Source organism: Mustela nivalis (genome assembly GCF_964662115.1).
Source record: "Mustela nivalis genome assembly, chromosome: 2".
Classification (NCBI taxonomy): domain Eukaryota; kingdom Metazoa; phylum Chordata; class Mammalia; order Carnivora; family Mustelidae; genus Mustela; species Mustela nivalis.
Genome location: NC_139021.1, coordinates 162,887,674 through 162,914,035, shown reverse-complemented (window position 1 = coordinate 162,914,035; position 26,362 = coordinate 162,887,674). Strand labels below are relative to the sequence as shown.

At 41.2% G+C, this 26,362-nt stretch overlaps 1 protein-coding gene across 3 annotated transcripts in view; it reads right to left on the bottom strand.

Annotated features, from left to right (window-relative positions):
• The window catches only part of CFAP58 (cilia and flagella associated protein 58), a 118,841-nt gene that overhangs the window by 58,718 nt on the left and 33,761 nt on the right, over positions 1–26,362 (bottom strand). For all 3 annotated transcript variants that reach the window (XM_082722552.1, XM_082722551.1, XM_082722550.1), the window contains exons 4-9: positions 26,177–26,333; positions 25,099–25,293; positions 22,291–22,428; positions 20,326–20,485; positions 15,809–15,891; positions 12,442–12,633 (exon numbers count right to left, since the gene is read on the bottom strand). In XM_082722552.1, coding sequence (XP_082578678.1) covers positions 12,442–12,633; positions 15,809–15,891; positions 20,326–20,485; positions 22,291–22,428; positions 25,099–25,293; positions 26,177–26,333 — 925 coding nt within the window. The remainder of the gene's footprint in view (positions 1–12,441; positions 12,634–15,808; positions 15,892–20,325; positions 20,486–22,290; positions 22,429–25,098; positions 25,294–26,176; positions 26,334–26,362) is intronic.

The following is a 26,362-nucleotide window of genomic DNA, read 5'->3' as shown; positions in this document are numbered from 1 at the left end:
TGAAACTGGGATCATGACCTGAGCCGAAGGCAGTCGCTCAACCAACTGAGCCACCCAGGCACCCAATTATCCTTTATATCTTTAAGTAAACAGCTTCCAAAATTTTCCAAGACACATTTAAAAAGGGATGGAACTAAATCATAGTAAATGCCCTTTGGGCATATATTATTTTGTAGCATTTTTTTCCTTATTACGCCTATTGATTTGATATACTTATTAATAAATGACTCACTTTACAAGTATTTTATTTCTTTATACATAGCCCCATGTGCCATCATTTTAAATAAACACATCAGCGTGAAATATTTTCTTTCTTTTACTTATTTATTGGGACCTTCCTTCTCTCTTCTACCCATATCAACCCCTCATCGACCCATATAGCAACCAGGTTAACAATTTAGTGTGTGTTCATCCACATTTTCCTTTGAATTCTACATATTCAGTTCAAGTCTTCTGGCATAACAGCTAATAGTTCTTACATTCTATGTACCAGGCGTCCTATATATATTAACTCATTTAATCTTCACAAAACACCTACGAGATGTGCGCTATGAATAACCTAATTTTACAAAGAAGGAATCTCAGTCAAAGAAAGTAATACCATCCACACCCCCTCAACCAGTAAATAGACAGACACAGGGATTTGTCTGTCTCCTTTTGTCTTGCTTTTTAGGTTTTGTTTTTATTTTTTAGCCAAATGTGATCTTCTTATATATGCTTGTATGCGCCTTGCTTTTTAATCACTCAGCAATACTTTGGGGGATCATATGGAGTATCTCGAATTTACTCTCTTTCAGGGTGGTTTAGCACACCACCGTGTGGCTGAGTCATCACAGATTTGGCTCTTCACCTCTATGGGCATTATTAACATGGTTTCCATTTTTTGCCATTCTCAACCCTGCTCCACGAAACATTTTGGTACATGTGTCCTGGTTTGCGTTCACTTCTGTTGGGATGGATTCCCAGGAACGGACTATCTGGCTCAAAAGACATATGTATTTTCAACCTTAATAGATATTGCTAGATTGCTTTCCAAAATGGCTGTAACACTTTACATTCCCATAGCGCCCGCAATAGTTTTCTTTTTTTTTTATTTTTTTATTTTTTATAAACATATATTTTTATCCCCAGGGGTACAGGTCTGTGAATCGCCAGGTTTACGCAATAGTTTTCTTAATAGGAAACTATCCTCGCAGTTTCAGGATAAACCCTCTTTGGCCATACTGGGTGATTCTTTTAATTTACTGTTGAATTTGGTTTGCGAGAATTTCATTTAGGATTCTGCATACATATTCCCAAGTGATCAAAGTCAATAACTTTCTTTTCCGTTCTATTTCAACATCAAGGTTTCTGCTAGCTTCATACAGCGAACAGAGTACCTTTCCATTCACCCATTCATTCACTCACCCATTTATTCACTCGCTCAATGAACATGTACTGAGGACTTCTCACTGGCAGGCACTGTATAAGCACTAGTGATGTAAAGAACAGTAAGACACATTTCCCGCCCTCAAGTACACCTCTCGGGAGTGATGGTGGCACACAACGGGTAATCAAGGAATAAACAGAACCAGGAAACTCAGGCATGTATTGGGTGTTGGAGAAGCAAACACTGGAAGGCTAATTGATAGTATCTTCTGAGGACGGTCCTACATGTACAATGTAAGCCGTTGATATTTGGGATTTGCACCATTTATGGAAACTACTTCTTCCTTTTTATGCTTCAGCCATCCCAACCAAGGACTCACATCGGACCCCAAGCTCTCTCCCAGGCCTGGAGTCTTTACTCATCATCCCTGCAGAAGGCATGGGTTATATATATCAGTGCTGGAATGTCAATCAGTATTACCCAAAAAAAAATGCAAAGTGCATGAGCAGCACTTTTTCTGAAGTTACATAGCCTGAGACTTATCTGATTCTCAAAAGTTCGAAGAAACTCCATTCTAAACTTATTTGGCCCTGTGAGTGTTGGATTTAATTCTCCCTCAACTTCTTTAGTGGCTTCCATAGTTACTGATCTTCCTACGTTTACTACTTCTCTACAAGTCAAACCTTGATGTACGTACATATTTTTGAGAGAATTACCTATTCAGCCAATTTTTAAAATTTATGCCACTAGATTTGTACAAAGTATTTTTACATGCTTTTACTGTTCTATCATTATTAACTGAGATCATCTACTTTGTGTGGAAAGAGAACAGCCCAAAGAAAGAATAAATACAGACTGTGGAAATGGTTTGGATGGTTGATTGAGGGCCTAGAAGGAACAAAATTAGAAAATCTGAAACAAGGAGGTCTGGAGAAAAGGCATCTGCATATATCTGAAATGAAAAGAAACCCCTTCCTTTTCCCATCATTTCTTCTCTCCATATCTGTAGAATCCTTAAAAATGAGTAGCAGGCAGTCTTTCAAGGTACCACCACCACAAACTAAAATTTATAAGTCAGAAATAAGTGTGGGAACCTGGGTGGCTCAGTAATTAGGCATCTGCCTGCAGCTCGGGTCATGGGTCATGGGGGAGAGGGTCCTGAGAGCCCATGCAGGGATCCCTGCTCAGTAAGACTGTTTCTCCCTCTGCCTGCTGCTCCCCCTGTTTGTGCTCTCTCTTTCTGTCAAATAAATGAATAAAATCTTTAAAAAAAAAAAATAGGGGCACCTGGGTGGCTCACCCATTAAGCAGCTGCCTTCGGCTTAGGTCATGATCCCAGGGTCCTGGGATCGAGCCTCACATTGGGCTCCCTGCTCAGTGGGAAGCCTGCTTCTTCCTCTCCCACTTCCCCTGCTTGTGTTATGTCTCTCTCAAATAAATAAATAAAATCTTTTTTTTTTTTTTTTAAAGATTTTATTTATTTGACAGAGAGAGATCACAAGTAGGCAGAGAGGCAGGCAGGGAGAGAGAGAGGAGGAAGCAGGCTCCCTGCTGAGCAGAGAGCCCGATGCGGGACTCGATCCCAGGACCCTGAGATCATGACCTGAGCCGAAGGCATCAGCTTAACCCACTGAGCCACCCAGGTGCCCTAAATAAAATCTTTTTAAAAAAATAAAATAAATGTAAAACCTAAATAAGATATCTATTACTGAATCTGGTATTTGTTTAATTAAAAAAAAAAAAAGAAAAGAAAAAAAGAAAGGCACTATCTCTGACTAAAATTTAGCCTTTCTATGGACATGATCACACTTCTTTGGGCTCAGTGAAATGAATGGATTGAAAAGACTTTGAACAGCATCATCAGCATTCAGAATATCAAGCAGTACATCAGAGAAAAGAAAAAAATTGCTTGTTCAATCACTCTGAGAGATGTTGTAACAAGAATCATCCTTTGCATAGACAGAATAATGCTCGGGAGAAAGGATGCAGCCAAGGGCATTTCTTTGGGGGGCATCCAACTAGTAGGGTCTATCTTTGTGCACACAACAGTGCAGGAAATCACAGTGCATTTGCTTCTGGATTCTTGAAGCTAGGAATAATAAGAACTCATCATGATACCAAAAAGATCAAAGGTATTTTAGTTACATGACAATGAAAAAAAATACTGAAACTAAGGGAAAAGACAATCTACGAAGCAATTTATTTGTAAGTGTCGGAACTCTATTTGTTTCAGTGGAAATCATTCAAACCAATGTCAAATCCTGAAAATTCATAAAATGTGTGGGGTGTTGAGTAGGAGCAAAACCTTTAGTCAACAGTCCCCTGTTGAAAATGGCATATCAGAGAATGTGGGATGCCAGCTGTGGGGCTGGAGCTTAATTAACTGATGATACTTTAGATACTCAAACCAACTCATGAGAGAAGTCATATCCAAACATGAAAAGCTCTGTTAGAGCTGGAGACTTGGAGACCCCAGCCTTCGGAAACCCCCTTCAAACTAACCGAGAAAATGCTTACGGAGCAGTCTGAGGTACAGTCCCAGTTTATAACCTACTACCTTTTCTTTTTCTGTTAAAACAACCTGCCAATAGAAGTAAGAGTGAGATAAAAAATCAATAATGCATGCTGGAAATCTGCAGCATAGTCAAAACATCACATAAACTAAGGCAGGATAAGAAAGTAGGTCACTGAATTTGGAGCCCTTTAACTTACATTTGATGAAATATCAGTATAATAAACTCCTCCAATAAGTTTTTCTGACTCAATGTCAATGATTTGAATGCTGACAATGCCTCTACCTTCATAATGAAACTGAAAAACTCACTCTCAGGAAAACAAAACAAAAAAACCTATGTGGCCAGGTACGTGAGATTTTTAAGTCTTCTCTATTTTTCTTGCTTTTTTATCTTATTCCCTACCTTAAATTTAGAAAGGCATATCTATATTTCTGGGTGGTTTTTAAGATTGCATTTTTTCAGGGGGGAATGATGAGGGAGCACGAGGCTGGCTGAGGACAAAGCAAAAACTGGTGCCTTGCACCCCCCTCTCCATCTGCTTCCCCTCAGTCACACGTGTAGCATCCCTCAGGCAGCCCTGACTGAGCAAATAGTTAACTTGCAGAGCTCCCAATCATGCTAGACAGGAGTCTCCCTTGGCTTACAAATGTCCTAAATCTTACTAACAAAGACGATTGATAACAGGATTGTGATACCCCACCAAAAAGTCTCCCAACTATCTTAATGTTAATGGTTGGTCTAAAGACAACACTGATCAAGCCGCAAGGGCAAGGTAGGCCTCGGACATCCTGGCACCTTGTAGGCCCTCTTTAGCATATGAAAACTCCGTTGAAACCTCCCTTCCGCTCACCTTCCCCCAACCACAGGGTACATAACCTGCCACCCCTCACAACCCCGGGCCAGCAGCTCTTCCTTCCCCGGGGTCCTGTCCCTGTGCTTTAATAAACCACCATTTTGCATCCTCCCCCCCGCCCAAAAATGTATTTTTTTAAGTAAGTTCTCCATCCAACATGGAGTTCAAATTCATGACCCCAAGATCAAAAGACTGAGCCAGCCAGTCACCTCTGTATTTCTCTTCTTTAGTTGTGGTTTTTAAGATTTTATTTATTTATTTGACAGACAGAGATCACAAGTAGGCAGAGAGGCAGGCAGAGAGAGAGGAGGAAGCAGGCTCCCCACCGAGCAGAAAGCCAGATGTGGGGCTTGATCCCAGGACCCTGAGATCATGACCTGAGCCAAAGGCAGAAGCTTTAACCCACTAAGCCACCCAGGCACCACTGTATTTCTGTTCTTAATAACTTATTGCATTAGGGGTGCCTGGGTGGCTCAATCAGTTAAGTGTCTGCCTATGGCTTAGTTCATGATCCCAGGGTCCTAGGATCATGCCCTGTGTCCGGTTCCTACAGGCAGCCTGCTTCTCCCTCTCACACTGCCCGCAGCTCCCCTTGCTTGTGCACTTGCTCTTTCTCTGTCAAATAAATAAATAAAATTTTTAAAAAATAATAAATAACATATTACATTATCTTATAAAATGAGGGATATACTCATGTCTACCTCAAAGGGCTATTAAATGGCTATTAAAATGCCATTCCTCGTGCCTGAGGATTTAAGTGAGAAGATACATATATTTGCACCATCATGTAAGTACTTAGCAGATCATACTTTTATCAGTTATTAAATAATAGATTATCATGATAAGGTAGTATTCTGTCATGTTATATAATACTAGTACTTAACAAATCAATTCAAGTTTTCTATGGATCAAATTCTGTCCGGCAGGAAAAGAGTAATCCCTAGACATATGTAATTTCATAATAACACAAAAAGCTTATAATTTGTCTAGGAAAGATTCCCTGTATAAAACTTCAAATTAAGACCAAAGAAACAGGAGCTCCATTTCATTATGAAGTACCAGTTCAATCAATACTTCTCTGATCAACTTTCTTTCCTCACTTCTTTGTAAGCCCTCGAAAGCACATTATTATTCATTTCTTGGGAGCTTTGTCTAGGAGAGTTTTGCTTGCCACTGTTATAAGCAAATAAGCAGAGAGCTAAGGAACATGGAGGTAAGGATTCATTATGAAAGAATGCTTTTTGGTGTATAAAATGTCTGGAAAGGCAATGGCCAGAAGTTTAATATTTAGAATGAGAATGGAGGGGTTCTAAAATGAGCCAAGTGCATAATATGCAACATGTGCCTCAGATTTAATGATTAACCAGGAATAGTCTTACCCAGAATTTACAGAAGTTGAGTAAATACGGTGGACCGCAACTTAAAATGCCATTCCTGGTGCCTCAGAGTGAAAGTTTGAGTGCAGCAGAGGAGAAAGCGCTGAATCTCTCTACTAGATTATGTTATGGTTCTGCAAATATTCACTCCCTCTCCTGTCACTACCACCTCCATGGGAAGAGCCTTCCCCTTGCTGTTGGACATGTGACTTGCCACAGCCAATGGGATGTCAGAGGAGAGAGCCATGAAATGTGCTTGTGTGCTTGGGTTTCTCCTTTGTTTCCTTTCTTCCTCCATGACAACACCATGCATGCTGGAGGACCAGAAACACGTAGAGCAAAACCAGACCAAACTCAGCCTCCAGCCAAGTGCAAGCAAGCCTAACCTAGATCACCAGAGTTCCACCCAACTGCAGCGGTGTGAGAAGTTAAGTGTCGGGGCACCTGGGTGGCTCAGTTGGTTAAGTGTCTGCCTTTGGCTCAGGTCATGATATTGGGGTCTTAGGATAGAGCCCATGTCAGACTCCCCACTCAGCAGGGAGTCTGTTTCTCCCTTTTTCTCTCCCTATCCCTCTCCCCACCATTTGTGCTCTCTCTTGCACTTTCTCCCTCTCACATGAATAAATAAAATCCGAAGGAAGGAAGGAGAGGGAGGAAAGAAGGAAGGAAGGAAGAAAATGCTTATTTCTGCATGCCAGTGAGATTTGGTGGTTGTGTATTGTGCCGCATTAGTATGGCAAGTGTTGACTGAGACAGGCACATAAGAAAAGGTTTAGAATTCTGAGCCAACCGATTCTGGCACAGAATCTTCCTCATTTGCAAATGCGAAGTTAAATTAATAAAACGTAACGTAGGGCTTTCGGTCTCTGAGAGTTCACCTTTCTTTCTCTAAACAGAAAAAACCAGAAGGCAAATGTGGACACTGTTTTTGCAGCCCAGAAGGCAGAAGAGACCACGCCACGAGTCCCCCACAGCTAAAATCACTGAGGATAACTCAGATAAGATTGCCTGTTATGACAACATGTTTCAAATGAATTTAAAATGGAGTAAGACCCATAATGATAAATACATCAGTGACGAAGAATTTAATGTAAAAACCTAAAAGTCTTTGAGTGGTTAATTCAGATCTCTAATTATACTTTCCATTCATTCTTTCAAAAAATATTTGATACCTATTTAAGAAATAAGTAATAAGAAGAGCTCAAAATTGAATACCAATCCTTCTTCTGTGCACAGAGATAAAACTAGTGCAAACCATGGAAGGAGTCTTGCATTCTGTCTTTATCAGATTCATATTGTGAACACGTTCCCCATTTTAAAAAATATTTTTCAAACACGTGGTCTTTATGGTACATAATATTGTATTAGATAAGTGTAGCACAATTTATTTTAAAGAATATCCTTTTATAAAACGCTTTGCATTTCTTCTATTTCCATAGATTGAGTTCTTACAAAAGAAATTGCTGGATTAAAACTTGGAACAACATATACTTACTCCAGAAGTTGATGAAAACATCAGTATCCTGACATTATCCCCAGCCCCTGATATCAAATAGAGTTCAGGAAAGGGAATGTTCTGTTTATGGGAATGAGGTGTGTGTGTGTGTGTGTGTGTGTGTGTGTGTGTGTGTGTAGCAGAAAAGAAAGAAAGAAATATGGGGAAGGACATATTTCTTATATGTATTAAGAACATGCAGAGGCACCTGGGTGGCTCAGTGGGTTAAGCCTCTGCCTTCAGCTCAGGACATGATCTCAGGGTCCTGGGATCGAGCCCTACATCAGGCTCTCCGCTTGGCAGGGAGCCTGCTTCCCCCTCTCTCTGCCTGCCTCTCTGTCTGCCTACTTGTGATCTCTCTCTCTCTAATAAATAAATAAAATCTTTAAAAAAAAAATGACATGCAGGTCCTTAATAAGTGGTCCAGGGGTACCTGGGTGGCTGAGTCGGTTAAGCATTGGACTATTGATTTCGGCTCAGGTCATGATCTCAGAGTTGTGAGATCAAGCCCCAAGTCGGGCTCTGCAGAGTGTGCTTGAGATTTAATTTTTCCTTCTCCTTCTGCCCCTCCCCTTGAGCTCACTCCCTCTTGAAATACCAACTGAGTATTACTCCCACCTTAAAAGACCACCAGAGACGTGAGTCAAAGCCAAGCAGCAAGGGTCGTTTATTGCAGGTTCAAACCTGGACCTCTGCGCCGCTGGTTGCCGATATCGCCAAGAGGTCCAGAGCTGGGTTGGTGCAGGGTTTTTATACACAGATACAAACAAGTTTCGGGTGGGGCTGAGCTGATTGGTTGACAGTTTGAACAGGCATACTTGGCGCCAGCGGATTGGTTCAGGGGGCCCCCGCGGGGGGGAAAAAAGCAAGCGTTCCTACAGAAGCGAAACTAGCTGGTTAACAGGATAAAAATGCACTTCTAGCCAGGGGGGTTCTTTTGGTCTTTCACTCTCTCTCTTTTTTTCTCTAAAATGGGTGGCCGAGTCAGTTAAGTGTCTACCTTTGGCTCAGATCATGATCCCAGGGTCCTGGGATAGAGTCCCACATGGGCTCCCTGCTTAGTGGGGAGCCTGGTTCTCCCTCTTCCTCTGCCTGTTGCTCCCCTACCTGTGCTTGCTCTCTCCTTCTTTCTGTGTGTCAAATAAACAAAATATTTAAGAAGAAGAAGAAGTCGTCTAGAGATAACCCAGGTTGCTGTAGCAACTGATACATGCTGTCAGGGGTTAAGTAAGAAACAGAAAAATTACAATTGATAAAGAATTTGTTAAGAACTTATGCTTAAATGATTTAGTGACACATTATACAATCTTGTGAAGTTAAACATCAGAATTATGAAAAACAGTTACCAGCAAAACTTGGTACGTCTACATTTTTACATAGGAAACTGAAAAATCAATAATCCTATATTAAAATCAGTGACAGCCTCCTTTATACCACTCATCATCCATCCATTTGTTTAATAAACACTTCTAGTGTGCCTACTATTTACCGGCACACTAGAAATGAAGAAATGAATGAGATAAAACTTTATTCCCAAGAGCTCACTGTAAAGTTGGAAAAACAAATGTGTAAAGAAAATAATTACTCTAAGGATGGTAAGTACCATTGCAAAGATACAAACAAAGCCATAAAGAAGAGAGTCGGAGCAGGTTTGAGCTCAGAGATGAGCTTTTGAGCGGGGTATTGAGGATAAAGAGGAATTTTCCAGGCAGAAAATGAAAAGAAGGACCTTCTAGGGAGAACAAAGGGCTTGGACTCTGTCCCATAAATCACAGTTGACCATTGCATCGTCTTGTGTGGATTATAGGTATGTACCCAAATACTGACTCACTCTATCAGGTGGGACCAGGGCAGCTAGCATCCCTAGGTTAGTCCCCTGCAACCCTGAGAGTCACGGCCGGTGCGACAAATCGACCAGGAACGTGAGGGTAAGAGGATGGTGAAAAGAACTTAAAGAGACAAAGAGATGGGGGCAGGAGGAGCACCGAGGAGGATGTCCAACAGTGCTAAGTTTATTCAAAGCACTAAGGCCATATATCTAGTTATAGTAGAAGAAGCAATACACCTGTGTCTAGTTGAACACCCACGAGTTCCCATAATAAGTTTCACATTTAACTATAAGCAGACCTTGTGATGCCAAACGGCTGATGCTAGTACAATTGTTCTGTATTGATACAGAAAAACTGAAAGTAATTTATGAGCAGTATTAGGGCAGCAAGGACCAGCCATGAACTTATGACCCCAACCGAATTGTTCTCATTTGTTTAGCAAGCGTGTGGGAAGTCACGTAGGCGAGCGCACAACACATAGTACAGACCCTTTCTCAGTGCTACTCAACTTTTCCCGTCCTAAACCTTTTGTTAGGTTATTCAGACTTTAAAGGAGGCACAAGTCAGGGCCTGGTTGGGTCCTCGTCTCAAGCGAGGCCTCCCACACCTGAACAGTTTCCCCCCTTATTTCCCATAAGCTATAGACATATTTTCTATATGTGCTAAGGATGCAAAAAAAAAGTTAGAAAGCACAGACCCAGATTGCTGAGAAGTGAGAACTGGGGTTTGTAAGGCCAGGAGTGATACCAGTATCACACTGGGATTTTTTTTTTTTTAAGATTTTATTTATTTATTTGACAGAGAGAAATCACAAGTAGACGGAGAGGCAGGCAGAGAGAGAGAGAGGGAAGCAGGCTCCCTGCTGAGCAGAGAGCCCGATGCAGGACTCGATCCCAGGACCCTGAGGTCATGACCTGAGACGAAGGCAGCGGCTTAACCCACTGAGCCACCCAGGCGCCCCCACACTGGGATTTTTAACAGTGAACTTCGATAGTGTGATGGCAGCCAGAGGTGGAGGGACACTGAAGACCAGGAAGGTGAAGCAGGAAGATCACACTTTCAGATACATTTCCTGTCTTGGCATACAGCACCTCCCCCTTACTAGGATTATATTCCTACCCAGGGATGCTGGGCTTGGCCATGTTACTTGCTTTGGCTGAGGGGAAATGTGTGGACAAGCCCTGTGCCTTCCTCTTCCCAGCAGAAGCTCTGAAAGCATCACAAAGTCCACTACTACCCTGTTTTCGCTCTCAAAGAGGCCAGCACATCCCAACAGAATCAGTGTGGAATGAAGAGGACCCAAAGCAGGGCACCAGCAGCCCCCTAAGGCCACTGATTGAATCTTTGTTGCTATAAACCACTAAGATTTGAGGGTTATTTCTTACAGCCAAAGCTGACGAATGTGCAGCCTGATGGGCTAGCCCAGGCTGGAGCATATGATTGGAGAATACGAGTTCCTGGACCGACCACCGGCTTTCTGGGAGTCAGGAAATCAATCAACCGTGCTTGTAAGATGATTAAGTGAGAAAAGAAACACACGGTATTCCAATGGCCCCCAATCAGGGCTGTGAGAATCACCGGGTGTGGGGAGAGTGGAGGGAGGGGGGATCTTTTACACGGAAGACGCGTTCAGCCTGGGCTAGACTGAGCATAGCCCAGTCCAAACTTACATGCTACAAACATCTGCTCAGCGTTTATTTAGTCTAAGCGGAAAGAAGATGATTTCCCAACAGTGAAGCTTGTTTCCCTCTTTCTTAATGTTTATAATTCAAATGTTGGCTGTCCTCCTTGTCATCTTCACTGAGATTCCACTCCAAAACAAAACAAAACAGAGTGAAACACGCAAGAGCAAGAGCGGGGAAACACTGTAGATTTCACTGAGGAGATGAAAGAGAGGGCTTACACCGCAGAGCAGATAACATTTGGCCAAGGGGCTGGGCCGGGGTGGGGGTGGGGGGAGTCTCGTTAATCTTTCCCACCCACCCCCCAACACTCTTCTTAGCCTCATACTTAAAACTTTCCTTCATTCCCCAACACTGCCTCCTGACATCATGAAACCTCCTGTTCTACGCCATCTGGGAATACACTGAAGGCGGTCAAGTCTAACCACTCATGCTGAATGCTGGCCATGTGCTAAGACAATGGGTTAAAGCAGATCTGAAATCCCTGAAGTCGTTTTCAAGATGCTGCCATGAGCACTCTCCCTTCTCCGCAGTTTACAGGAAGTAGAGATCTGGGACTTAGCTACTCAACGTGTGAATTTCTACCACTGGTAAGGTTTCCAGGTTCCCAACAGTTGGGAAATAAAAATGCCCTTAGAGGGGCACCTGGGTGGCTCAGTGGGTTAAAGCCTCTGCCTTCAGCTCAGGTCATGATTCCATGGGGTCCTGGGATCAAGCTCCACATCAGGCTCTCTGCTTAGCAGGGAGCTTGCTTCCTCCTCTCTCTCTGCCTACCTCTCTGCCTACTTGTGATCTCTGTCTGTCAAATAAATAAATATAATCTCTTTAAAAATAATAATAATAATAATTTTTTTAAAAATGCCCTTAGAATGTGTGACTATTTACCTGATGCCAGGAGTCACTCACATCTTAATTTGAAGTCATTTAATTAGAAGCCTTTCTCCTAACTGAGGACTGGAATCCTCAGTCTGAGGGGACAAGGGTTTCAGGGATAGACGTGGGGGGTGAGAACAAAGGGTACAGAGATGGGGATGCTGACAGCACCCCACCACCCCGAACCCAAGCGTCCAACACAGGGCAATTGCACAGCAGGGCAACAGGGGAGGGGCCTCGAAGGGGAAATGGAGACCCTCAAAGCATTGACCTTGTCTGTTTCATAGTCTGACCCAGATCAGCCCCAGGACAGCTTTTCTTCCATCAACATTGTTCCTCTTAAATTCTCATGCAAACCACCAGCTCAGATCTGAAGCAATCCTCTTTGCTACAGTGTGTGACCTTCAGAGAGAAGGTCTCCACTCACATCATCAAGGAGTGCTCTTACCTTTTGGGTAAGCTCACTGGCTTCATTGATGTACCGATCTCGCTCCTTTTCCAGCTGAAAGATGATCTTTCTCTGCTTCTGAGCCTCATCTTTGTAGTTCTGGATTTCTTCCTCCAGGTTCCTCTTGGCTTGCTCATGGAGCTTTACCAGGTCTATCTGCTTCTGGGTCGCACTGACCGCCTTAAGCATATTCTAAAAATAAGGACAACAGAGCAGTCACGCTACTCAAAATGTGTGGGGATTTCTGGATAAATCTACCCCGTTTCATCCCTAAAATAATTAGACACATAGTTTTTTGGATAAATAAAGATAATCATATTCTCTACAGCTTATTTAGAGCTTAATCTGTTAATTTTGCACAAGGCAAACACATGCATAGGTACATTACGTGACCACAACATCCCAAGGAAGTAAGCACTATCTTGCTCCCATTTCAAGGGTGGGAAACTGATACTCTGAAGTTAAGGTGCTTGCTTACAAGTTCAATCAACAGGGCAGTGGCAGAGCCAGGATTTGAGTCCAGGTCCAGCTGACCCCAAAGATAACCTCCATCCCAGGTCTAGTCTTGTTCCTGGGAGCCTAGAACAACGGAACCTACTCACCTAACAGGGCTTTGACTACAAAGTAAAATAAAACCAACTCGTTAAAAATGTAACTATCTAGAATTAACATATGATCCAAAATCTCACTCCAGGGTACCTAACCCAGAAGCACTGGAAACAGGTGATCAAACAAGAATCATATACGAATGCTCACAACAGCACCAGTCACAAGAGCCAAAACGGGCAAACAACCCAAAAGTCCATCAGCTGATGAACAGGTCGTCAAAATGTGGTATATCCACACAGGCGAACATTCATCAGCCACAAAAAAGAACGAAGTCCTGATACAGGGTAGGTACAGCATGGCTGAAGCCTAGAATCATTATTCTGAGTGGAAGAGGCCACACATAAAATGTTCATGCATAACGGGATTCCAGTTCTATAAATATCCAAAAGAGTCAGATCCACAGAGGAAGAAGGCAGATTCGTGGTCCTTGGCTGGGGCGGGTGGGCCAGGGGCGGGTAGTGGGGCATGTGGGGGGAATAACTGCTTTGCAGGTACACGGGTTCCTTCTGGAATGAAGGAAGTGTTCTGCAGCTAAGTTTGGTGACAGTTACATGACACCGTCAATGTACTCATGGTCACTCGGGATAAATTCCGTCTTGTGTTTATTTTACCATAATGACACACCAACAAGCCCAGTTTCTTAAAGAATACAGATGCCTGTGCCCCATCTCTAGAGATTCCAATTCAGTGGATTTGGGAGGGGACCCAGGTGCCAACATTTTTTTTTTTTTTTTTTTTTAGTGCTGCATGAGTGATTTCTGCTGCTGCAATGGAAATTCCAAGTTTGGCTGCCCCAGAAGCCAGCCTGTGCCCCGAAAACAAGGAGTCAACAGAGGAGTGCTGCTGTGGCAGGCAAGCTCATCCAGGAGGGTTCAGTTCTCTGGCCGCAGGTGAATGGACCTGCAACTTTTGAAATAGGGCCTTTAGTTTTCTGCAACTCAATAGAGGACGTAAACTTGGGAGCTGGTGGTGATAGTCATCTTTTTTTTTTGCCAAACAGACCAGGAAACTGGGAGGCATTCTTCCCCAAAAGAGAAGAACGAAAGCAAAAACTCAGCCGGAAATCCAGTGGTGGTGAGAGAGGGCTTTCTGTGTATCCCAAGAATGTCAGGTCAGTTTCCTATCAGTTCCCGAGGCCCAGATGTATCCTCGGGTACCACAAGGCTCCTTGTTGTCCCTTCCCAAATCTCTAAGCAACACAGACCCCCAGCCAGGTCTGAAAACCACTGGAATATAAACACACTGTACCTCAGATGGGTGATGAGGCAGAAAATAGAAAAGGTCAACTTAATTTTCAAGTATTGAATTCAACATCCACTCTATAAAAGACAAAGCCATTTTAACATGACACTGAAAGAATGAGAATGTATTAACATTGCTGCCTGTCAAAACCATGTCACTATTCATTTAAGGAAGGGGGTATGGGGTATTTCCAGTCAGTGGGGCAAGACTGTATTATTAGTGATGGTGGGTTGCATACCTGCAGAGGGTCAGACGCTGGCTGGGCAAAGCACTAAGAAAGGAGGCATACTAGCCAGAAAAGAAAAAACTATACCCTGTCTTGGAAGAGGAACTGATGTTAGTCAAATCAAACAAATAAAAGTGAAATTAATGTTGTGCTACGTGTCCTATTATGGCAGAAAATCTATTGGTTGGCCACCAGTATTCATAAAATATAAACAGGTTAAAGGCATGTCTTAAAAATACATTTAAAATTCTAAATCCAACAACATTGTTTGCATGTGCAAATTTATTAAATAAAGGAATATTTTTCAGGATTATGCAAAAAAACAATGGTTTTCTAAGGAGCGCTCAGCATGTAAAGATAGGTAATCTCCTATTATTTCCCAGGATCCTTAAATAGTCTTCTTCAAGCTTCCAGAGTGGTCTATTTTGTCAATATTTGTTCGATTCTGCAAAACCTAAAGAAATAATGAAAGTTGGAGTAAAAAAAATATAGGCTATTTCTACTTGATGAGATGACTGTCTTGGCCAAAAGCCATAGACTGTTCTGGAAGGAGCCTTCTCACTCTCCATCTGGCCCTTTGATTTTTTTCCTCCCTGGAGAAAATCCCTGAGCAGGAAAGTTTACCCTAAATTCTTGGAACTCGAAGGGTGACAGTCAATGGAAGGAATCCTCTGGGCTGGTTTGGAGAAGAGAGGGGTCAGGATCCTCCCATAAATAGAGGCTTTCCAGGCCTCAAGCTCCTGAAACCCCTCCCTCAGCTTTGGACCAGACTGAGCTCAGGAACTAGGAGATGTAAGGGCTGAAAACAAAAATTAAAACCTACAACAGTCCCCAAGAGATGGAGGGAAGTTTTATGGCATCAACCGGGCTTTCTTACACCAAATTCCTTGAAGGTAATATTGTATCAGCGCTCACTTGTATCTTCTGGATTAGCCAAAGTTGCAGATTATAGATATTAAATTCAGAAATTTTGATCAACTGCTTAGGATGCCAAATAATACACCAGCAATAAAATCAAAATCCACAAAACGCTCTTAAATCCCCTGCTCGTTTATATGATAATTCCCCCCACATCCCTTTGTGCTTACAGGTAATAACGCAGTTTCAGTTCTCAGCCCATGAATGGTGGACTGTGCCTGGCAGCTTGGAAGAAAACAGAGCACGATTATTTATTTCTAATCTACTTTTGTTCGCTTCAGAGTTTTCTTTCCCCTGCACAGCCGGTTAGAGGCAGATATCATAGCATTAAAGAAGGACATTTATTTACCGGTACTATGGGAACATACTTACCTTATTTAATATGTCCCTTTCTCTCAGAAGCTCATCCATCGCTTTCTTATCAAGTTCTGCTTGTTTCTTTGAAGCCTCCACCTCTAAATGACCAAGGAGAAGAAGAAGAAATATGGAGCCGACCCAAGAAAGAAACTGTCAAGGGCAAAGCCAATGCAATAGAGAAACTGCTTTACAGGTTTATCTGCAGCTATAAAATTCCTGTTTATTGAGTGTTCCATGATCTTCATTATAGCTCAGTACAGGAGGTCTCCCGTCCCACTGAACACAGGGAAACTGAGTCTCAGCGGGGTTGAGACACATGCTACCCATCTGCAACCAAGAAGGGCTGAGGCTGGGAGCATGGTTTGCCGGGAGCATGGTTTCTCTGACTCCAAAAGTCCTTGCTCTTTTTAAATCTTTTTAATTATACAAGTAATTATGAATACAGAAACAAATGAGGCATCCAAATAAGCAAAAGGGAAAAAAATTCAAGTCAACCAGAATCTACTTAAGATTTTGATATGTCTTTCCAGACTTTTTTCTATGCAAATGTGTGTGTGCATAAAAATACAGATATATATATACACCAAAAGTGAATTATATGACACATACTGTTTCGTAGCTTGCTTTTATAATTAACTAACATAAAATAAATGCCTCTCTATATTATAAATGTACATCTACAACAGAATTTTAATGGCCCCATGATATTTCACTATACGAAAATGCATAATTTATTTAGCCAATCCCCCACCTTAACATTTAAATTGCTTCCATTTTACTTATTTATTTGCAATTATAAGCCATAATTCTGTGAAAGTTCTTGTTCATTTGTTACTCTAGAAGAGGAAGTCCTGGATCGAAGGCGATTTAAAAAAAAAAAAAAAAAAAGGCATTTCTCTCCTACTGCCAAATTTCTTTCCAGAAAACTAATAGCAGTTTAAATCCACACCCAAATCACCACTGGGTATTATCATGCTCTTCGATCTCTTTAACAATCCAATAGATTATTAAAACCCTATCTCTGTATTTAATTTACATTTCTTTGATTAGTAGTAATATTATTACTTTTTCATGTTTAATGACCATATATTTGTATTTCTGTTTTTAAAATTGCCCACACTTTCCCTATGTCCATTTTTCTCACAAATTGTTTATCCCCTTTGTGGATTTGTAAGAACTCTTTATATATAACAAAAATACTAACTCTTTGGCAATGTTTTCATCAATTTGTCTTTATATAGAGAAACTTTGATATATTTAAAAAAAAAACCCTCAGCTTTTATTTCATTAAATTTTCTCAATCTTGGCTTTCTGGTTTCCACATTGTAGGTATTAACTTTTTTTTCCCCCAAAAGTAACTTATTGTCATACTACCATCTTAAGAATCCCTACTGCACGCTGGTGTGAAACACCTTTATCTTGATGCTAACCTTGGGTCTTTTTGTGGCTGTTCCAATTTCTTCCACTAACCTGTTTATCAGGCATTTTCACCACAGTCTTTGATTACTGAAGTTTTTTTTTTTTTTTTTTAAGATTTTATTTATTTATTTGACAGAGATCACAAGTAGGCAGAGAGGCAGGCAGAGAGAGAGGAGGAAGCAGGCTCCCCGCTGAGCAGAGAGCCCGATTCGGGGCTCCATCCCAGGACCCTGGGATCATGACCTGAGCTGAAGGCAGAGGCTTTAGCCCACTGAGCCACCCAGGTGCCCCTGATTACTGAAGCTTTATAATATTAAATGCTTAGTGAGGCAAATGCTCCCTTATCACTCCTCTTTTCCAGAATTTTATAGCTACTGTCACCTGTTTATTCTTCTGGAGGATCTCTGGAATTAGTTTTCAAGTCCCAACAATATAACTTACTGAAATTTTTATTGGAAATATTAAATGTATAGATTAATTTAGGTAGATTTATATATTTATCATATTGTGCTTTCTCATCCAGGAAGTCTGTGTATCTCTCCATTTTTCAAGTCTTCCTTTATACCCCTCAATAGAATTCTGTAGCATGTTTTATATACATGTCTTGCAGATATCCCGGTAACTTTATTTATAGATATTTTATTACTTTAGTTGCTATTGTGAAAAGGGGTTTTTCCATCATATATTCTAACCGGTTCTTTGTACAAAAGGAAGCACAAAAGATATGTATATATTTATTTTATAACCTGCCACCCCAGTGAACTCTCATTAATTCCGGCAGTTTATCAGTTAGTTTCTTGGGTTTTGTGACAGAAAATCGTAACACATGGAGGACTTGAGCTCCTAACTATTTTGTCCAAGGAAAGTTTACCCTAAATTCTTGGAACTAGTTAAATTCTTAAGAGTGACAGTCAATGGAAGGAATCCTCTGGACTGGTCTGGAGAAGAAAGGGGTGGGGGTCAGTGTTGTCCCATAAATGGAGGCTTTCCAGGCATTAAGCTCCCACAACCCCTCCCTCAGCATTGGACCAGACTGAGTTCAGGAACTTGGAGATGTAAGGGCTGAAATGCCACTCTTTGATCAGGCACATTAAAAAAAAGAGTTCCCTAAGAAGAAATAATAATGTTAACAAGATCTATAAAATAGGGGCACCTGGGTGGCTCAGTGGGTTAAGCCTCTGCCTTCAGCTGGTCGTGATCCCAGGGTCCTGGGATCGGCCCCCCGCATTGGGCTCTCTGCTCAGCAGGGAGCCTGCTTCCCTTCCTCTCTCTCTGCCTGCCTCTCTGCCTACTTGTGATCTCTCTCTGTCAAATAAATAAATAAAATCTTTAAAAAAAAAATCTATAAAATAACCAGAGGAGAGAGCATGATGATTTCTCTGAACATGATTTAAGGATGAAGAATTGGGTCCAACACAGAATGAATAATTTTTTTCCAAAATGTAGAACTATTGCAAGCAAAAATATAGAAATGTAAATGTGGGAATGTTTTGTAAGTCACTAAGCCAGTCACAAAATATGGTCTAGTAATTCCGTTTCTCTTCCTGTCACTGAAGACATTAGATCGTAAACTTCATGCAAGACCACCAGCATTCTGAGGGCAGAGACCTTCACGTACCTAATGCCAACCTTACTGACTGCACATAGTAGGCACTCAATCTATTGAGGGAATGAATGGACGAATTGTCAAGATAAGCCACAACTGTACCTCCATAAAAGATTATTTCCTCATGTCTGAGAAGGAAAAATATCTGTACTTTTCAAAGTCTTACATAACAAATACAGTTGACTGTTGAACAACACTGGAGTTAGGGATGCCCATCCCCCATGAAGCTGAAATCCACATAAAACTCTGACTCCCCCAAAACTTAACTACCAATAGCCTACTGCTGACCAGAAGCCTTACTGATAACAGAAACAGTCAATTAACACATCTTCTGTATGTTATACGTATTTCATACTATATTCTTACAATAAAGCAAGCTAGAGAAAAGAAAATGCATTAAGAATACAAAGAAAATACGTTTATATTGTACTGTATTTATTTTTAAAAATCCACATATAAGTGGACCCACACACTTCAAACATATGTTGTTTAGGATCAAGTGGATTTCTGAAAACCTTACTTAGAGATCTAGGTTTTACCTAACTTTTAGTGAAGCAGTGTATATGTTTATGTTTGATCTGTGTTGCCTCAGCCAGTGACTTACAACTCACGGTAGCCCACATAAGTTCAATGACGTGTTCCTGCCTCACATACTCTGGTGTAGTTAAATTCAAACCCAGATCCCCTGTCTTCAAGTCTGGAGCAGTTTCTCCCACACCAAATTCGACTAGTAAATCCCATTTTCAATTCTATTCTTTTTCAGAATGAGATGACATTTTATATTACTACTTATATTAATAGTAATATACCTGAAGAATAACTGATGCCAGTTAGTAAGCACTTTCAATGTGTTAAGTACTATCTCCAAATGCTTTATGGATATTAGTCCATCTCATTCCCCAAGAGTAAATACGACAAAGGCGGGATCCGAACCCAGTTAGACATGACCCTATAGTTTCTATCCTTTATGATTTTTCTGACTATAATGGCCTTCCATGGCACTTAAATTATTCCTGCACAGGGAAATGTGATAGCAGGTTAAACAAGTGTTCACCACATGGTAAAGTACTAACAGAGGAAAGAAGTTAGGAGCCTTCTAGATTCTTGGTACAATATTGTTCCAAATATTGCTAGTGGGAGACATTTGTTTTAATCTATCCCCTATCTTCCATGAGAAAAGGAGCTAAAGCAGGAGGTCATGGAGAACCAAGAACTATGAGTACAGATGTTATTTATTCCAGTGACAAGTACAGAGCAATACTCTTGGCTGGATTTACATTGTACCAATATAGCCTGTTGAAGAATTTTTTAATGTAAAAAAGTTAAAGATATTCAAAATGATGTCCCCAGCATATTGGCTACTCACCAGCTGGAAAGCTGTTTTACTGATTATATTTGGCATGGTTTGTGTCTGTATGCATAGAGCCCTTGGTCACCAAATGCCATTAGCCATCAATAAAATGTTTACAAAGGAATAAAACAAAGCGCAAAATCGTTCTTGGTTTACCTCTCTCTAATCCCAAGATCTGATTTTTTAGAGTTTCCCTGTGCTGTTCCACTTCTAACTTTTGATCTTCAATCTGGTGCAGTTTCTTATGGATTTGTTCTCTGATTTTGTTGAGCTTCCCAATGTCAACCCGCATCTGATGGACTTCCTCCTCTTTGGCCTGTAATTAATGAGGCAGCATTAACCGGGAACTCTCAGTAAATAAAGGACCAGTGATTTCACGATGGTAAATTCAGAACCAATAAAACGAAATTGTTCCCATGTCAGTGCAAGGTTGCTCTACGGGTTAAAAAAACACACACACACTGTTTGGTCTTGAGAGAAATTGAAAAACTATTCTCTGAATAAAATAGTTGGCAATGTAAGCAAAAAAATAATGAAAAGACTGATCAGACCTGATGGCTCAAGGCACCACTGAGTTGTTGAATCCAACAGGATAAGAATGCTGAGTTGTATGTATCATAAATGTGTGAATTTTGTGTACAAATGCTGTATTTGATGGACAATTTTTATGGACTCGCAGACTGATCTCTCTCAGAAGATTACTAACATATTATAACGTATTTAAATATCCTTGTGAGCCCACGTGGCCAGTATAGGACAATAACATACACTAGTGGAAGGGCCCTCCCTCCTCAACAGATGTGGGTCTGTGGGTATACCTAGAGATAAACGGACAGGGCAACACAAACAGGCAAGTCTACATAATGGTGAAAAGTACCAAAATAATTCTTCTAGCAAAAGAAAGCACTAGATTTTCATCAATGGATTTTGAGTTTTGTGACTTCTTTAAATTTAAGTTCACTTTTTTTAAATTTGCCATTTTTAGAAATTACCAGAAAAGCAACGGGTGATTCTTCCTCAAATAAACATTAGCAATTATCCCCAGCTCTTGACAAGGAAGAAACTGCACTGAGCTGGGCATGTTATTCTCAGATTCTTGCTGGAAATAGAATTCTGTAAGTTCAGAATCTGATAACAACAATACTCCATCTTTCAAGGTGCCCCCATTCTTGTTATCAAAGAAGAGAATTAATGGCATAAGTATTTTTACTTTAATTTCACCTTAGGGGCTTATATATTATTTTTCCTTAAGTAGCCATTTCATTTCTGCTTCCATTTACAGCTTTCTCATAAAGAATGGTTTCAAAGCAAACCATTCTGGACTGCTTTAAATGCTCCTCTGTCTCAGATTTACATGGTCTAAATTAGCTGAACTAAGGCTCTTTCCAATTAGAACATTAGAATGTTCTGACTCAGTAGTTATTAATCCAGACCCCGTGGTTAGAAGTCAGAAAAGTCCTGGAAACCTGAGACAGCATTCAAAACAAGATGCAAGATGTATGCATAAGTGTGTGTGTGCGTGGGTGTGTGCATGTGCATGCTGTCAGCAGACTGTCAAAAGGGCCTGTGATGCAAAAATTGTTATGATTCATTGATCAAATCCATGTATCATTCTTGATTGGTCACTTCATTGAGTCCTGGGAGAAGAATGGAGACTGTCTTGAAATTTGCAGGACAAAAGTAAGAATCATGGTTCCACACTCCTGGAAGAAGACACACATAAGTGCCAATCCATTCCCGACGGCTCCCATTCCACCTTCTCCGGACAAATCGTAAAATATAACCTGACCTCTTTGCTACTCACCCACGTAAATGGTTTCTAGCTGAGGGCAACTACTTACTGCCAAGGCTAAGTTACAGAGATGAGCATCTGAGCTCATTTTCGAAAACACTTGGCATAATCATATGATCAACATTCAGGTTTATGGTCTTAGAAAAATGGAAGTCATCAAAGTATCTCCTTCCAGGCGGAAAGCCACCACCGAAAGCTTGTGCCTGCCTCTGACATATTGAGGCTAGTACAGGTTACCTAACCAAGGGCTCCAGCCACAAAGGCAAACCTATAGTAATAGCGAATGAAGGAACACGTGCTGGGGAACAGATAAGTCACTTGGTATTTACTTTGAGCTCCAAAGACTTCTGTTGGTTTTCCTGGGATAGCTGCTCGCAAACCAAACTGTGTTGTTCATTCTCTTGCTGAAGTTTAGAATTTCTCATCTGAAACTGCTCCAGTTCCTTTGCGGCTCTTTCATTCAATATCTGAAAGGCGCAGAACGAGCCGGTTAATGCTTTTTAATCTGATTACAATATCTGCATATGCACACAGGAGACCCCCACCAACCTCCTGGGACAGTCACAGCAAGCACACTTTCTTTGTCTTTGTAGAAATTGTTCTTTATCCCCAGTGAAAGCACTAATGCACTCAAATATGACAAACGTTAGATGGCTGAGGAAAACGAAGCCTTCTAATGAATAACACAGAGAGCACAATTTTTTTCCGGAGAGCCTTGGGAAGTCTTGTTCACAGGTGGCGGATAAATATTTTAATGCCTGTTTGCCGTTTGGCAAGCTTCACATATGCAACAATTGCTATAATCATTGCAAATGAGCTAGAGATTCAAACGGGTTTTATCAGCTGTGGGGCTGGGATGCTACATCTTCAGAAGCAAATCCTGCATTAACATGCCTACCACATTTTCATGAGCAGAAATTCACAGGCCCCAACACAGAGACAATTCCCCTTAAATCCAACTGAAGTCAAAACCATGCAAGAGCAGAGCCGTGATTTCTGTCTGCCTGACTTCAGGGTCAGTCAGGTTTCCTCTTCACTACCTTGACTATCCTGAGCAGACACAGTTTTATTTTTTTAAAAAAAGGAATATATTGAGGGTGGGGGGAATCATTTCTATTGGCAGACTAGTGAGAGGACAGAGGGATAGCAAATATGCTGAAGGGAAAAGAGAGAAGATGGTTTAGACAATTATTCCAAAATATAACCTGATGTAAGCAGAAGTTAAACATGGGAAGAATCCAACCAATTTCCCATCAATAGGGACTAAATAAAATATAGCCAGCCTTGCCAAAAAGAAATTGTCTTTTACATGAGCCCTGGATATTGCTAAACGAAGACTGTAGTTTGATCATGATATTAAAAACCTCTCATATTCCATGCTCCACGATGTCTCACGTTTTTCTGGTGGATACTTGCACGTTATAAAGTACCTATCTGATGTCTGGCTTTAACGAAATTAATGAGGCCATTGGAAAAGAAGTGTGTTCTAATATCTATTTTTTTTAAGTGGCAAAATGCTGTATGGCTTGTCAATTCTTTGGAACCTTCCTAAGAGAAAATATTTTCAAGGAATGACTTTTTTCAACTACATGAATTGCTTCTTTAAGAAATGAGAGAAAAAGGGGGCCTGCTTCGTTCAGTCGGTTGGGTATCTCTTAATTTTGGTTCAGGACACAATCTCAAGAGTTGTGGGATCAAGCCCTGCCTCGGGCTTGGCAGCCCAGGGCTCTGGGCTCAGCAGGGAGCCTGCTTCTCTCCCTCTCCCTCCCCCCTTCCCCAGCTTGCAACACACAAGTTCTCTCTCTCTCCCTGTCCCACTCCATCTCTAAAATAAGTACGTAAATCTTTTTTTAAAAAAATGAAAAAAGACAGACCAGAATTAAAATTATTTGAGTTACCTTAAACTGCTATCACAGGAGAAATGTTAAAAATAGTACCATATTTAAAATGCATAAAGATTGAATATGACTCTCTAAACTTGAGATTTAAAAATAAGCCTATTAAAAATTAATCATATGGGGTGCCTGAGTGGCTCAGTGGATTAAGCCTCTGCCTTCAGCTTGGGTCATGATCTCAGGGTCCTGTGATCAAGTCCCGCATCGGGCTCTCTGCTTGGCGGGGAGCCTGCTTCCTCCTCTCTCTCTCTCTCTCTCTGCCTACCTCTCTGCCTACTTGTGATCTCTATCTGTCAAATAAATAAATAATGTCTTAAATAAATAAATAAATAAATAAATAAGTAAATAAATAAATAAATAAATCATGTAACGGTCACACGATGAACACCGTGAGTGTGACTGGCCTATTGAGCTCCGTCCAACAGAACTTTCTGCATGACAATGAATGTTCTCTAGCTGTGCTGTCTTATGGGCTACCTACCAGTCCTTGAGGCTAGTGAGCACCTGAAAGGGCACTAGAGCAACTGAGGACTTAAGGTTTTCATTGTATTTAATTTTAACTAACTTAAATTTAAATCACTGCATGTAGCTAGTGGCTACCGAAGGACAGTGTCCCCCTATCACTAGGTGGCAACACAAATGAATCCCATAAACAAAATACTGAGCCAAAGACATTAAACACAAAAGAGTACACCCTTTATGACTGGATTTTTGTAAATTACAAAAGCAGACAAAACTAAATAGCTAAGAATCCAGAACAGAGGTGAACTCTGGGAAAGAGAATGGCTGGGAGGGGCCCCAAGGGGACATCCGGGGTACTGTTTCTTCGATCGGGTGCAAGTGATCAAGATGTGTTGAAATGGAGAAAATTCATCCAGCTGTATTTTGTACTTGTTTTATTTGGATTTATGTATTTATTTTAGAGACAGAGTGGGACAGGGAGAGAGGGAGAACATGTATGTGCATGTAATTGTGACTTACATGCTTTCCTATGTGTTTATTATACACATCAATAGAAAGTTCAAACGAAATTAACACGTTGGAGCTGAAAAATAAAAAAGAAAAGAAAGGGCGGTCATGTCTACTTAACCGAATTGTTCAAAGAGCAAGGCAAAGCTAAGCATTGTGTTACCCACATCTCTCATGAAGAGAGTTTGCTGCTTTCCAAAGAAAATTCAAAGAGCTCCAAAGGCACCCTCCTTGTTTTTGCGGGGACCGCAGTGCAGCCCACACCCAGCACACCTTCTGCTCCTTCAGCTGCTGCTCCAGCTTCTGAAGCTCCTCCTTGCTCTTCTGCACGTACTGCTGGAGGGCCTTAATTTCTGTCTGCCTGGTGTCCATGTCCATCTGGACCTGCCTGAGCTCCTTCTCTAGTTTTTCCTTCTTCCGAGACTCCCGTGAAGCTTCGTTCTGACGTTGCTGGATTTCTTGCTGGAACTAAGGGTGCAGAAAGGGTAGGGAGGAAAGAGATGAAGCCCACGCCAGGACACGTCTCAACCAGCCAGGACTTCTCCCTTTCTCAAATCTTATATTTTCAGGACAGTCACCTTGTAGTAGCCTTTCCCCTGTAGGATGGTCATCTTTGAACCCCAATGTTTAAACTTTGTAAGAATATTCTGTATTGTTTTTCAGAGCCTTAACACCAAACATCCACCCAGATTGTGGGAATGAATCCACAAAGAATGGTGTAAAAATCCAATTAAATACGGAAGCCCAGAATTCTAGAGATGATAAGCATGGAAAGAATTCATCCAATTCTCTATCAATAGGATCTAAATAAAATGTCACCGGCTACCCCAAATATAAAATTCTGTCCCACATGAGTCCTGGATATTACTAAACAAAGCATTATAGTTTTATCATGATGGCCAAAATCTCTGAAAAATCCTTCTGTCATCTCATGCTCAAAGGAGTTTCGTGTTTTTGTCCTGGAGATTGCACATGTGAATCATCTATTTGACTTCTGGACTTATATAAAAGGGTTCAGAAAGGGTCCTTACAAAGGAGAAGAGCTCAGAAAACTACTTCCACCATTCCCAGAATGGAATGGTGGAATGGTGGAAGGGCATCCTGGCCTTTACCAGGGACACCTTCTTAGACCAAAATTGTAAGCAGTGCCCTGTCTTAGTGACTTCTCAGACACAGAATGTTGAGAAGAAATGTGCACGTCAAACTGCTCTTGCAAAAACAAACCAGAGAAACAAGCAGAACTGTGGATGCTTTGTTTGGACACCAGGGGGTAAATCTAAAAGAGGAGCAAGATGGGAAAGACTTCTGGAAGGTAACGATCTTTCCTCTTGCCCTCCACGGCAGAGCAGACCTGACTGATGGTCTGCTCCGCCTCTTCTCTGCTTCGCTCTGTTTCCTGTTGCAGTTCAGTGGTCTGAGCTAAGGACTCTCGTAATTTCACCACTTCTGACAAGAGCTGGTCTCGCTCCTTGGTCACTTCTTCTTTGAACTTCAGTAAATCTCGGATACTAGAAAAAGAAGAACACAGGAGTCAGAC